The sequence below is a fragment of the Gavialis gangeticus genome, unplaced genomic scaffold (genome assembly GCF_001723915.1).
Source record: "Gavialis gangeticus isolate Ggan-Ray unplaced genomic scaffold, GavGan_comp1, whole genome shotgun sequence".
Lineage (NCBI taxonomy): Eukaryota > Metazoa > Chordata > Crocodylia > Gavialidae > Gavialis > Gavialis gangeticus.
The window spans coordinates 64,317,230-64,329,579 of NW_017729032.1; the positions used below are offsets into that span (position 1 = coordinate 64,317,230).

Below are 12,350 nucleotides of genomic sequence, written 5' to 3' on the forward strand. Positions count from 1 at the left end.
TTTGTATATGTGCAATTGTGTCACACCCTCCTGTCTAACACTGCAGTACTGAGATCCTGACAGTTGGTCTGACCCCACAGGACAACTGTGCCCGGTGTTTGCCAATACCTCCCACCTCTTAGTCTGGCCCTGCAGGGTTTGGTCCTGCGCTCACAGCCCTTGTTCCCCAGCCTCTTCCCCTTCCCCCATGTCCTAGGGGAGCTGAGGGGAATCATACCCCCTTCCCCTTATTAACTACTTGCCTCAGTCTCTGCCAGAGGTGGCAGGGAGTGGAGTCTGCTGGCCCCCTACCAAGCAGAGCCCAAATGGGGTGCCATGCTGGTGGGAGAGGAGGCTTCAACTCCCCTTCCTCCCCTCCACCTGACCCTGCCTGCCCATGCTGCCTCCTCTCCAGCAGGGAAAAGTCTGGCAGGGGCTGCCCCCCGCGCCCCTGGCAGAACCGGCTGCAGTCCCCAGCTGGGTTTCCCACCTCCACCCCTTTGTTAGCCAGCCCTCACCCCTTCAGCTAAGGAGCAGAGGGGTGTGTGGCCAATCCTACTTTCTGGAGCAAAAAGCATAGCTCAGCCCAGGGTTGCAAAGCATCCTGGCATGCTGGGAGACTGTGACTGAACTTGATCCAGGAAAAGACCAGGGACAGAAGTTTCATAAACTGGTTTGACCTAAATCAGTTAAGTCTTATACTACATTCAACCAGGTTTATCTTAAACCAGTTTCAGCCATTTTGAAATGGGTTTATGGGCACTGAACTTCTGTTTTGTTACAGGTTTAAACCAGTTTCTAATCACTTAAATTAGCATATGTGTAACTTCTGTCCCTCGCCTGTGGCAGCAGCAAGGGACAGAATCTGATTTGCTAGGGCAGCATTCAACTGTACAGTAGTAAAGAGAAATATGACATCTAGTTTGTTAGTGGGTTTCACAGATATTTGCAGGCAGGAGATGAGTAAGAAGACTCAGGAAACCCTGGGTTCCATTCTTGACTTAGCATGCCCTCGTGGACATAGATTCTTCTTCTCTTTTTCTCCAAGTGATCTTCTCCTGTGGCTCTTCCTTTCAAACCCAGTGGTTATCCACTGCCATGAGACCCTTTCAAGAGTGTCATGGTGCAGCACTACTGCCCTTGTGGCCAGGTAGAACAGTCCAGTGTGCCTCTTTCCAGAAAGGGCATGCCAAGCAGACTAGGAAGTGGCTGTGTCAGGAGCACCTCGTGCCACAGCCCTTGCCAGTCTGCCCAGCACATTCCATCTGGAAACAGAAGAGTAAGAGACAGTTCCACCTGACTGTGGTTGGATACTCAGGCCATGAACTCCAGGTGTTGAACATGGGAAGGGCACTGGAATAGAGGCAGGGGTGCTGGAGTGATGATATGGGGCTGTGTTCAGCATAGACTCACCCAGAAGTTGTTAGTTCAAGCTGGGCAGATGGTATGCACAGCCAGAGTCAGGATTCCCCTTGCAGCCTGGTTCCCCCTTGTCCCACACTGTGCAGCAACAGCTACTGAATAAACCCTTTCACTGCTGCAGCCAAACTAAAGCTTTTACAGCCATGATCTACATGCAGCTTGCCAGTACCTGAGAGAGGGTTAACCAAGGAGAGGGTGAGTGAAGCTGATAAGTGGATTCTGCCCCAGCGCCCTACATGAAGCTAGCAGCTCCTGAGTGAGCCCACAGCTGCAGCAGTGCCCCCACCCCCATTCTCCTGTAGTCAACAACCCCTTCTATGCATATGGTACATAATTAACAAGTTAGGCTGCTGGAACAATGGTTCTCAACTGGGGTGCTGCCAAATTCAGGAAAGTGATGAACGGGTACCTTGAGTCTAAAAAGGCTGAGAACCCACTGCTCTCACTTATCAAAGCCTTGCTAATCTCTTTCTTCTTCCTGAATTTGAGAATGCAGGGTGCTTTGTACAGCAAGAGAAGGTACAGTAGCACTCACCCATAATAGGGAGAACAGGGAATAATTCACTGACTGGCAACATACTCTGTTTTCCCCATCCATGTCATGCAATAAAAAGAGCAAATGGCCATATAAGAACTATTACATACAACACAAGAAGAGCATACTACCACTGTGACATACTATCACACGAGAAGAAACTAGAAAGCAGGTTAAGTCCAGTAGCATCCAAGATGGGAATAGGAGACAGGATGAAAGGAGAGCTGATGAAGAAGACAGGGAAAGGACCTGTGAAAATGTGTGTAGTAGTGAGGATAGAAAAAAAGAAATTGCCATGTATAACATGAAACAGTGGAGTGAATTCAGAAAATATCCAAGAGAGACTCTGTGTATATGGTTGAGATCTGCATACTGGGTACAGCTGTATGCAGTATTTGGGAAGCATGGTAGCTAAGAAAAATAGGTATCAGTTTCCAAGCAGGTCCCAGGATTCCTGTTCCCCTTGCCCTTCACCCCCACTGGTTCCCAGTCCTAGTTTTCCCTTGGCAATTTATCTGACCACAGTCCCTAAGTAAGAGTCCCAGTTTCCTTGGCTATTTCCTCTACCACTCCATCAGGTCAGTAGACAACCAGAAGAAACAAATTCCAGAGAAGAAAACCCTCCAGTGAGAAAATTCAGCTCTCAGTTTCCCCAAATGGATACTTCCAGATACTGTTAGCAAGAATTCCCTGGCTAACTTCATCTGCTGTGGTGGTAAAAAATGAGGGAAAAGATTTCTCAGATGGCCAATACTGCAACCACATATAGCTTTACAAAGCTAATATTAACATAATAAACTATCTCCCAGAAGCAAAAAGGAAGTCGGCGTGATCTTGGAAAACTGCTGTGATGTGTTCAAGTAAGTTAGAATCATCAGGAAGGGACATAATTGGATTGGGCTCTGCTGTCTCTTCAAGATAGCTTCACATAGATTACATTATAATAATCAAGTATGGAGAACACCAAGGCAAGGATAACTTCAATAAGATCCCGATAAGAGACAGCAATGAAAGTATTTCTGGTCATCTGTGTCAGGGAAGGCTAAGGTAACTCAGCTAGGAGCCCTGTTGGATGATCAGAAGCCAGACAGTCATGACAGTCAGAAGTCAGATATAACAAATCCAGGGTTCAGATCAGGTCAGATCTTACGGGCTACGTACAGACAGTCAAAAAGCCCAAGGCTGACTTGATTCAGTCTTTGCAGGTTAGTCTAAACATACATGGAAGAGAAGTATTCCTTCAGTAATGGAGAATACGCACCCCTCTGACATAGGAGCTAGACTTTTCTGTCAGCAAATTATTACTAACTCATTTTTGTCTGAACTGAGCCTTAGTTCAATCCATTCAAGACATTATTTTCTGTTTGAAATCCAAAAACAGACAGAGACAGAATCATAGGAGCAAGAAATCACCTAGTTCCTAATCTCTGTAGTAAGAGATGATCTAGGAATACCTGTTTAACCTGTTCTTAAAAACATCCAATGAAGGAGATTCTCTAAGAAGCCTGTCCTAGTGATTCATTATCTTTATACTTAGAAATATCCTAATGTCCAATCTAAATCTTGCCTCTTTTGCAAATTAAGGTTTCTTTTTGTCCTACCCCAGTGTATACAGTAAGCAACTGATGACCTCTTTATAAAAACCTTTTATGTATTAAAATCTTTTATCCTATTCCCTTTTACACTTCTGTTTTTTAATTTGAACAAACACAATTCTTCCAACTTTTACTCATAGGTCATGTTTCCAAGACTGCTTATCATTCTGGTTGCTCCCTCAGAACTTTCCACTTTGTTTATAACTTCCTTCAAGTGTGAAGCGCAAAACTGGCCATAGTACTGCAGCTGAGGCCTCCCCAACACAGGGTAGAATAATTATCCACTACATATTACATGTTACACACTTGTTAATATATACCAGAATGAGATCTGTCTTTTTTACAACAGCAACACATTGCTGACTTCTGCTTAGTTTGCTGACTTCTTGCTGGGGGACAGAGACGCAGAGGAACATGACGCACACAGGTAGTACCCAGGTAAGTGACAGGGGCCAGGGCAGGCTTAGGAACAAGGGGGTAGAATGGGCACCTACAGGAGGCCTCAAATGCTTCTACACAAATGCTTGAAGCATCGGGAATAAGCAGGAGGAACTCACCCTCCTGCTAGCCAGCAAAAACACAGACCTAGTGGGGCTCATGGAAACTTGGTGGGATTCTACCCATGACTGGGCAGTGGATATCGAGGGCTAGAGACTGTACAGGCAAGACAGAGCAGGGGAAAAAAAGTGGGGGGCGGGGTGTAGCGCTCTATGTCAAAGAGCAATACACTTCCTTGATGATCAGGATGGGTCAGAGGAGGGGCAAACTGAGGTGCTCTGGGTAAGAATGCAAGGGGGTCACGGGGAAAGGGCCTTGACAATGGGCGTCTACTAAAGACCGCCTCACCAGGGCGATAAGCTGGACCTGGAATTCTCAGGTCAGCTCACGGAGGCAGTAAAGTTAAGGGATGTGGTTGTCACAGGTGACCTAAACTACCCAGACATCTGCTAGGAGGAGCAGTCAGCCAGGTCTGACCGCTCACGTAGGTTCCTAGCCGGGATACAGGACCTCCACCTAACCCAAAAAGTGCACAGTTCCACCAGGGGAAACGCCTTGCTGGACTTGGTCCTTGCCACAGGCGATGACCTGGTGAGGAGTCTGCGGGTGATTGACCACCTGGGCAACAGTGATCATCACCTGCTGGAATTTACTATCTAGCACAGAGTGGTGAAAGCAAGCAGTAAGGCAAAAGTCCTTGACTTCAGGAGGGCCAACTTCAATGAGCCAAGATCAGTAGGAGAGGCATTGGGGTCTCGAAGCTTCAGTGAGATGGGAGTCCAAGACGGGTGGTTGTTCCTCAAGGAGACGATCCTCCAAGTTCAAAGGGAGTCAGTCCCAATGTGCACCAAGGGGGGCAGGAGTACTAAAAAGCCTCAATGGCTTGGCAAAGGCACCCAGGAATGCCTGAGGGAAAAAAAGGAGGTGTACAAACAGTGGGAGCAAGGGGCTATCACCAAGGAGGATTACACCTCCGTTGCTCATGACTGCAGGGAAGCTGTTAGGAAGGCCAAGGCAGTGATGAAGCTAGGGCTAGCAACCAGAATTAGGGATAACAAAAAGTCCTTTTTCAAATACACAGGGAGTAAGAGGAAGGCACTGGGTAATGTGGGGCCCCTACAGGATAGGCGTGGCAATATGGGGATTGTGGCAAATAAAAAAGATGACCTCTTTAACAAATCTTTTGCCTTCATATTCCTAAACAGGGACCGGGACATCTCCCCCAATAGGACTGACCTAGGGAAGGCACCACCAAGCCTAGGGTCAGAGATGACCTAGTTAGGGAACTTTTGGAGGGGCTGGACGTGTTTAAATCAGCAGGTCCAGATGTTCTTCACCCGCAGGTGCTGAGGGAATTGGCGGGGGTCACAGTGGGGCCCCTGTCACGGCTTTATGAGTGTTCATGGGACTCTGGCCAGGTACCAGAGGATTAGAAAAGGGCTAATGTGGTCCCCATTTACAAGAAGGGGAGAAAAGAGGACCCCGGCAATTATAGCTCAATCAGTCTTACCTCGGTCCTTGGGAAGACCTTTGGGAAAATTATCAAGGAGCACATCTGCAAGGACCCAGCAAGGGAGGTAATGCTCAGGGGCAACCAACATGGGTTCATTGAGGGCAGATCCTGCCTGACTAGCCTGGTTTCCTTTTATTATCAGGTCACAAAGTCCCTGGACAAGGGTGTTGAGGTGGATGTTGTCTTCCTGGACTTTAAGAAGGCCCTTGACACTGTTTCTCACTGCATTCTCTTAAAAAAACTAGGTGACTGCATCATCGATGTCCACACAGTCAGATGGGTGGCAAATTGGCTAGAGGGTCACACCCAGAGAGTGGTGGTGGATGGGTTGTTTTCAACCTGGAGGGATATGGGCAGTGGAGTCCCCCAGGGCTCGGTCCTGGGGCCTGTACTGTTCAACATCTTTATCAGCAATCTGGATATGGGTGTGGAACACACATTGTCCAAGTTTGCTGACAACACCAAGCTATGGGGCAAGGTGAGGACGCTGGAGGGGAGGGACAGAATCCAGCTAGATCTAGACAAATTACAGAGGTGGGCGGATAAGAATAGGATGGAATTCAACACAGACAAGTGCAGGGTACTGCATCTAGGGAGAAGGAACCAGCAACTCACCTATAGGCTAGGGAATACCCTTCTTGTTAACACAATGGCAGAAAGGGATCTTGGAGTCATTGCTGACTCCAGGATGAACATGAGCCGCCGATGTGAGGAAGTGGGCAGTAAAGCTAACTGCATCTTGTCGTGCACCTACAGCTGTATCACAAACAGGTCCAGGGAGGTGAGCCTTCCCCTCTGTGTGACATTGGTTAGGCTGCAGTTGGAGTACTGCATCCAGTTCTGGGTGCCGCATTTCAAGAGGGATGTGGCTAGTACTGAGAGGGTCCAGAGGAGGGCTACTTGCATGGTAAAGGGGCAGTGGGGGCAGGCCCTATGAAGAGAGGTTAAAGGGCCTGAATCTATTCAGCCTCCACAAGAAAAGGCTGAGAGGGGATCTGGTGGCTGTTTACAAACTCACCAGGGGGGACCAGCAGAAATTGGTGGAGGCTCTGTTGCCCCGGGCACCACCTGGGGTTACTATGAATAATGGCGACAAATTGTTAGAGAGCAGGTTCAGGCTGGAGATCAGGAGACATAACTTTACAGTTAGGGCTGCCAGGCTCTGGAATGGACTCCCAAGGGAGGTGGTGCTCTCTCTTACCTTGGGGGTCTTCAAGAGGAGGCTAGACAGATATTTGGCTGGGTTATTATGACCCCAGCACTCATTCCTGCCCGAGGAAGGGGGTCGGACCTGATGATCTGTTTACATCCCTTCTGACCTTAAGCACTATGAAACTATGTGATCCATTGTAACACCAGATCCTTTCCTGTTATACTGCTGCCATTCCAAGACGGAAGTGATGCACCAGCCTAAAATCGGGAAAGCCTTATGTAGAGCCTATCATCACAATGAATGGTCAAACCCTCCAGGCACTGTCATGCGCAGTTCACATCAGCGATGAAACCAATGTCAGAATTGCTAAAGCAAGTATGGCCTTCAGCAAACCATGTGCAAATGTGTGGGAGCACAGAGGCATCAGTCAACATATGAAACTGAAGGTCTACAAAGCCACTGTGTTGCCAATCCTGATGTATTCATGTGAAACTTGGATGGTGTACAGATGCCATGCCATGAAGCACATTCACTTGGGCTGTCTGAGGAAACTGATAAGGATAAGATGGCATGACAAAGTCATGACACTGAGGTTCTTACTCAGGGAGGAATTCCAAGCATTCACACTCTGTTCATGAAATCACAGATGAGATGGGCAAGCCATGTCACCAGGATGTCAGATAAGTGACTGTCAAAGAGTATCTTTTATGGTTAATTAAAGGAGGGAAGGTGCTCTCAGGGAGGCCAGAAAAAACTCCTCAAGGACTTTCTAAAGTTGTCCTTGAAACATTTCAACACTGATTCTGAAATCTTGGGAAGATCTCGCTCATTATCTTTCCACCTGGGGAAGTCTCAACCATACTGGAGCTACCATCTATGAGCAGAGAAGAACTGCTGAGGCAGAGCAAAAGCACAGTGTAAATCTCACAACAGCAGCATGTCCGCTGTTGATTAAACAACCTAAAGCAGCATCACTTGCTCAGCGTGCCACAGCATAGACAGTTCGAAGCACAAATTTGCCTGATCAGCCATTCACGTGTTCACAGAAACCAAAAACCAACCAGTGATGTCATGGTCATCTTCGAATTCAAAGGACAAACAACTAACTAACTAACTAATACTGCTGCCTAGGTAGTATTCTCTATTTTGTATTTGTTCATTTGATTTTTCTTTCCTATGTGTAGTCCTTTACATATATCTTTATTGATTTTCATCATCTTGGATTTAGACCATCTTTCAAATTTGTCAAAATCATTTTGAATTTTGATCCCATCCCTCCAGAATGCTAATGCTCTTTCCAAGCTTGGGGTCATCTATGCATTTTATAAGTTCAAACTCTCACAGCATTCATAATATTAATTAAAACATTTAAGAGGACTAGGTCTAGGACTGACTTCCGCATGATGGTATTTGAAATGAGGTCTTAGTTGTGATGCTGAACAATTGATAACTACAATTACACCATATTGTAAAGCTTCAGTTTGCAAAGGAGAGATGTAGTAGAGTGCACATCAATCAGCATACTGATAACACTTCAAGTCAGAAGGATTCTGTATGTTTCTCAGGAGTCCACATACACCTATACAAGTATGAATTAGAAAATTACAGTGATATTATACTGACTTGTTATATAAAAACTATTGAAAATGTTTACAGTTCCAAAACTTAAACTGTTAAGAAACACTGTTCTGTTTCTTTTAATGATAAATGAATTAGGAAAGATTTTTTACATAAGACTATCATTATAACTTTTGCATTAATGTAACACATACAGAATAGAAACAGAATAATTAAAGTGTGTGTGTGTGCATGCCTGTCTGCCTGTCAGCTGACTGAGCAAATTTTCTTCTTAGCAACAAGGGTAACCACAAAAAGAATTCAATCCAATAAATCTTAAAAAGTCAACTTCAAAGTTAGTGAAATCGTCACTATAAGTCATTTGAATTTCAGTGACTGAAGGTCCCCAAGTTGAATAATTTTTCACTACTACTGCTAATTGAATGCCCTTTTAAACTAGACAATACAAAAATCAAATATCACTACTATATAAAATTTAAAAAACAAACAAACTGTATTTTGATTCTATGAAAAGTAGCATTTACTTACCATTGGCTTGGTTATACTAGAAAGAAGTGCTTCAAGTGCTTTTGTTTCTTCATTCTTTTCTTAAAAAATGAAAACAAAGCAAACAAAATACCCATGAATTATACTTATTATGAAATCCCGAACACACACACACACACACACACACACACACAGATGTGTGCTAGTGGAATTTGCTTATCAGCTTAAGCTACCTCAATATAAGGCATGTTGAAATTGATTACAAAAAAAGTCCACACAAATTTAACCAAATCTATGTACAAATCTATTCTAGGATTTCATGGAGCATAAAAGATATGATCATATTTGGTATTAGGCGATATATCAGATATCTACTCTACCCTAGCTTTTTCTCTGTATGTAAAACAAGGAAACTAAAACACAATAAAAGCTTACAAGATGCTTTCTAACGTACTATGGAACTAAGCAAATTATAAAAATAATTAATGGTGTGTACAAACGTTTGGGAAGCTAGATTGGGTAAAAAATGGCCACCTAATCAAACCTAGTTCACCCACATGTGGACTTTATACTTAGATCCTTAGTTAGATCAATCTAAGTGTTGAACTATACAGATGTTCCCCAAAGGTTAGATTAGTTAAAAAATGGCCAGCCCACTCTAATTTTAGTTCACCTGAGAAGCGAGCTAAGTTAGAACGAGCATGGGTTAGCCCGATTTACTGAACATCTGTATGTGTTTGGAGCACAGCCCCAAGTCTGGGAAAGCCCAGCTGCTTGCCCCAGCCCCAGGGCTATACTTTTCCTAACTCCTCAAGGTCACCCCCCCCGGCAGACAAACCCCCTCTACCACCAACCCCACCAACTCCCCACCCCAATCCTACAAACTGTCCCTGGTGCTGAGAGCCCGACTGAAGTAAGTTGGGGTGAGGGTGGGAGCTATTCACTGGGTGTGGTTCGGGGGGCTAAAAATAGCCCTGGTTGGGGGGGGTGAGCCCTCATGCTTCCACCAACCCCTCCCCCTCATAGAGCCACTAGCCCTCCTGATTCATATACACCTCCCTCTACCCCAACTTTGATTGGGCTCCCATAACTGCTGAATGCTCATAGAACTGGCACTGGGAGCAATCTGCAGGACTGAGGAGGAAGGGGGTTGGCAGGATCAGAGAACCCCCACTAAGCTCCCCTGCAGACCCCACTAGCACCCTGATCCCTCCAACTTCCCCCCCGCCCATCTCCCTAAAATCTCCTGTGATTTCTGCTATCTCCCCTGATCTTGGCCATCCCGCCCCTTACTCTGACTTACCTTGCATCAGGCTCCCAGCACTTATCTAATCACTTAGTTAGATGGGGCAGCCATTTTTTACCTGATCTGACATCCCAAACTTCTCAGTGTAATGTAAGTGAACTGACCTTACCTGGCTAATTTTTTCTAGGATTGGAGAAGCTTTTTTACATTAATTTAGAGGGGAAAAAAAACAAATACATGTTTAGTAAGCCACAATATATCTTGCTAAATCTCTCAGCAAGAAGTCAATTTGCTTCTTTATATTCATAAGATTTTTAATATCTTTGAATGTTTTGTTCTTGTTCCTGCAGTTTTTAAGTCACATTATACAGTTCTTCCTTTCTTTAAGTAATTGCAAATTTTTCAGAAAGATCATCAAAATTTAGGTAGACTTGAATAGAAGGCCTGGTGAATTATCAATGGCATTTTTTTTTAGAATAGTCCATGTAACACAAGTGACAGTATACTTTGTTATCAATGTTTGGATAAAATCAGCCTGTGGGTGAAAAGCAAGTAACTGAAAATGAACCAAAGGAAAACAGAGGTAGAATCTGAAGCATGTACAGTATAGCAAGCACTCGTTGGTCAATTTGATCTGTAGCTTAGCATCAGTAAGGAATCCAGGGGCACTCCTAAATTCGCACATAACAGCATCCACAAGTAACACTTCACATCATATTTGGATAGGAAACAGTCTAATCCAAGCAGACAGTAACCTGACTGTATTACACATGCCTTTGTCACTGTCTATCTGAACTATACTGTGCTAGTAGAAGCTTTTTAAGTTTCCTCCGTAAGACAGGCTACTACAAATATTTACATATGTCTGCTATCCTCTAAACTAGTGAACCTTAATCAGGGTGACAAGGCACGCTGGGGTGTCTTGAGATTCTTTTCAAGGGTATTGCAGGATGCCATATAATGTTAGGCTGTTAGGTGTACAAATATGATTCATAAGATTAACCCAGATATTTAAAATATAAATCCATAATTGTGGTCTTTCTAAGTTCTCTGCAACACAAAACCTGCTCTATTATTTTTCTTTAGTCAAAAGAAGAGTGAAAGCTAAGATCTGGCATTTTATGAGGGGTCCCCTGAATCTATCTACTGGTGCCTATAGTCTAAAAAGGCTGAGAACCACTGCTCTAAACTAAATGTGATCTGATACTCTGTGGGAAGATACTTTCAATCCTTGTATTCAAGGTGTTCAATAGCCGAGATCCAAGATCATCTAAAGCAGGGGTCAGCAACCTACAGCCCATGGAGCAGATCCAGCCTGTGGAGCAGTAGCTTTAGCAGCATTCAGAAGCAGAGGAGCTCTTGCCAAGCTGCAGTCAGCCTGCTGGATCTCTGGCAGAGGGAGAGCTGTCCCTGTGCAGTGCTGCAGTCAAGCAGCACAGGTCCCAGTGGAGCAGATGGTTTTGCTATGCCGTGCTGCAGCTGAGCAGCAGGGAGATGCAGTGGTGGTGGCTGGGTCCTAAAATCTGTCCAACTTTAACGCAAGCTGGGTCATTCTACCCCACCCCTGCCGGAAAAAGCTGCCAACCTCTGATCTAAAGCTTGATGATGAAAACCACGGTTGACAACTTTGATCCTTTAGCCCCATGTAATTTTCTATACAAGGATAAAACATGTTTGTGCAGGCACCAGCTCTTTCTTGGGGGCTGGGAGAAACTTCCACAGGAATTAAAGGACCATAACACACTTTCCACTCCAAGTGCAAGTCCTGTGTTTAAAAAAACAAGCAAAGAAACATAAACACAGCAGGCCTGTGTGAAGTGGCTAGTATCTGCTTCAGATTTGGACTCGGCCAATTTGGGGAACAGTGATTCGACTCGGTGATTCTAATCACTGTTCCGAATCGATTCAGCCAAAGTTGATTTGGAGGTTCGGCTACTGCCGAATCTCTGAAACATCCAGGCCCATCCCCTGCCTGCTCTCCCAGCCCTGCAGTAGCTGCTCCGCCTGCCCCAGTTCCCGGCACTTTGGAAAAAAAAGCCCCAATTCACCAGGTGCTGATGGGCAGGGGGGCGATCCCCGCTGCCCCCCACTGCCCCACACCATGTGGGGGGCTCTGCATGAGGCCCCCGACCCCCCCAGCCTCCCCATGCCTGCCCCGTGCACCCCAGCTCTGGCCCTTTAAGGAAAAAAATCTGAGAAGTGCCCCCCGACCCCCCCCGGACTCACCATTCCTGCCAGGCAGGGGGTAATCCCCACTGCACCCCACCATGCTGGGGGCTCTTCCATGAGCCCCCTGAAGCCCCAAGGCTGCTTCAGGAGCTAGCGAGTCCCAGGGGTTTTTTTTT

General features: G+C 45.6%; 1 protein-coding gene across 5 annotated transcripts in view; it reads right to left on the minus strand.

Moving 5' to 3' along the window:
• The window catches only part of FNDC3A (fibronectin type III domain containing 3A), a 300,433-nt gene that overhangs the window by 82,636 nt on the left and 205,447 nt on the right, over positions 1-12,350 (minus strand). For all 5 annotated transcript variants that reach the window (XM_019524325.1, XM_019524327.1, XM_019524326.1 and 2 more), the window contains one exon: positions 8,802-8,860. In XM_019524325.1, the coding sequence (XP_019379870.1) occupies positions 8,802-8,860 (59 nt within the window). The remainder of the gene's footprint in view (positions 1-8,801; positions 8,861-12,350) is intronic.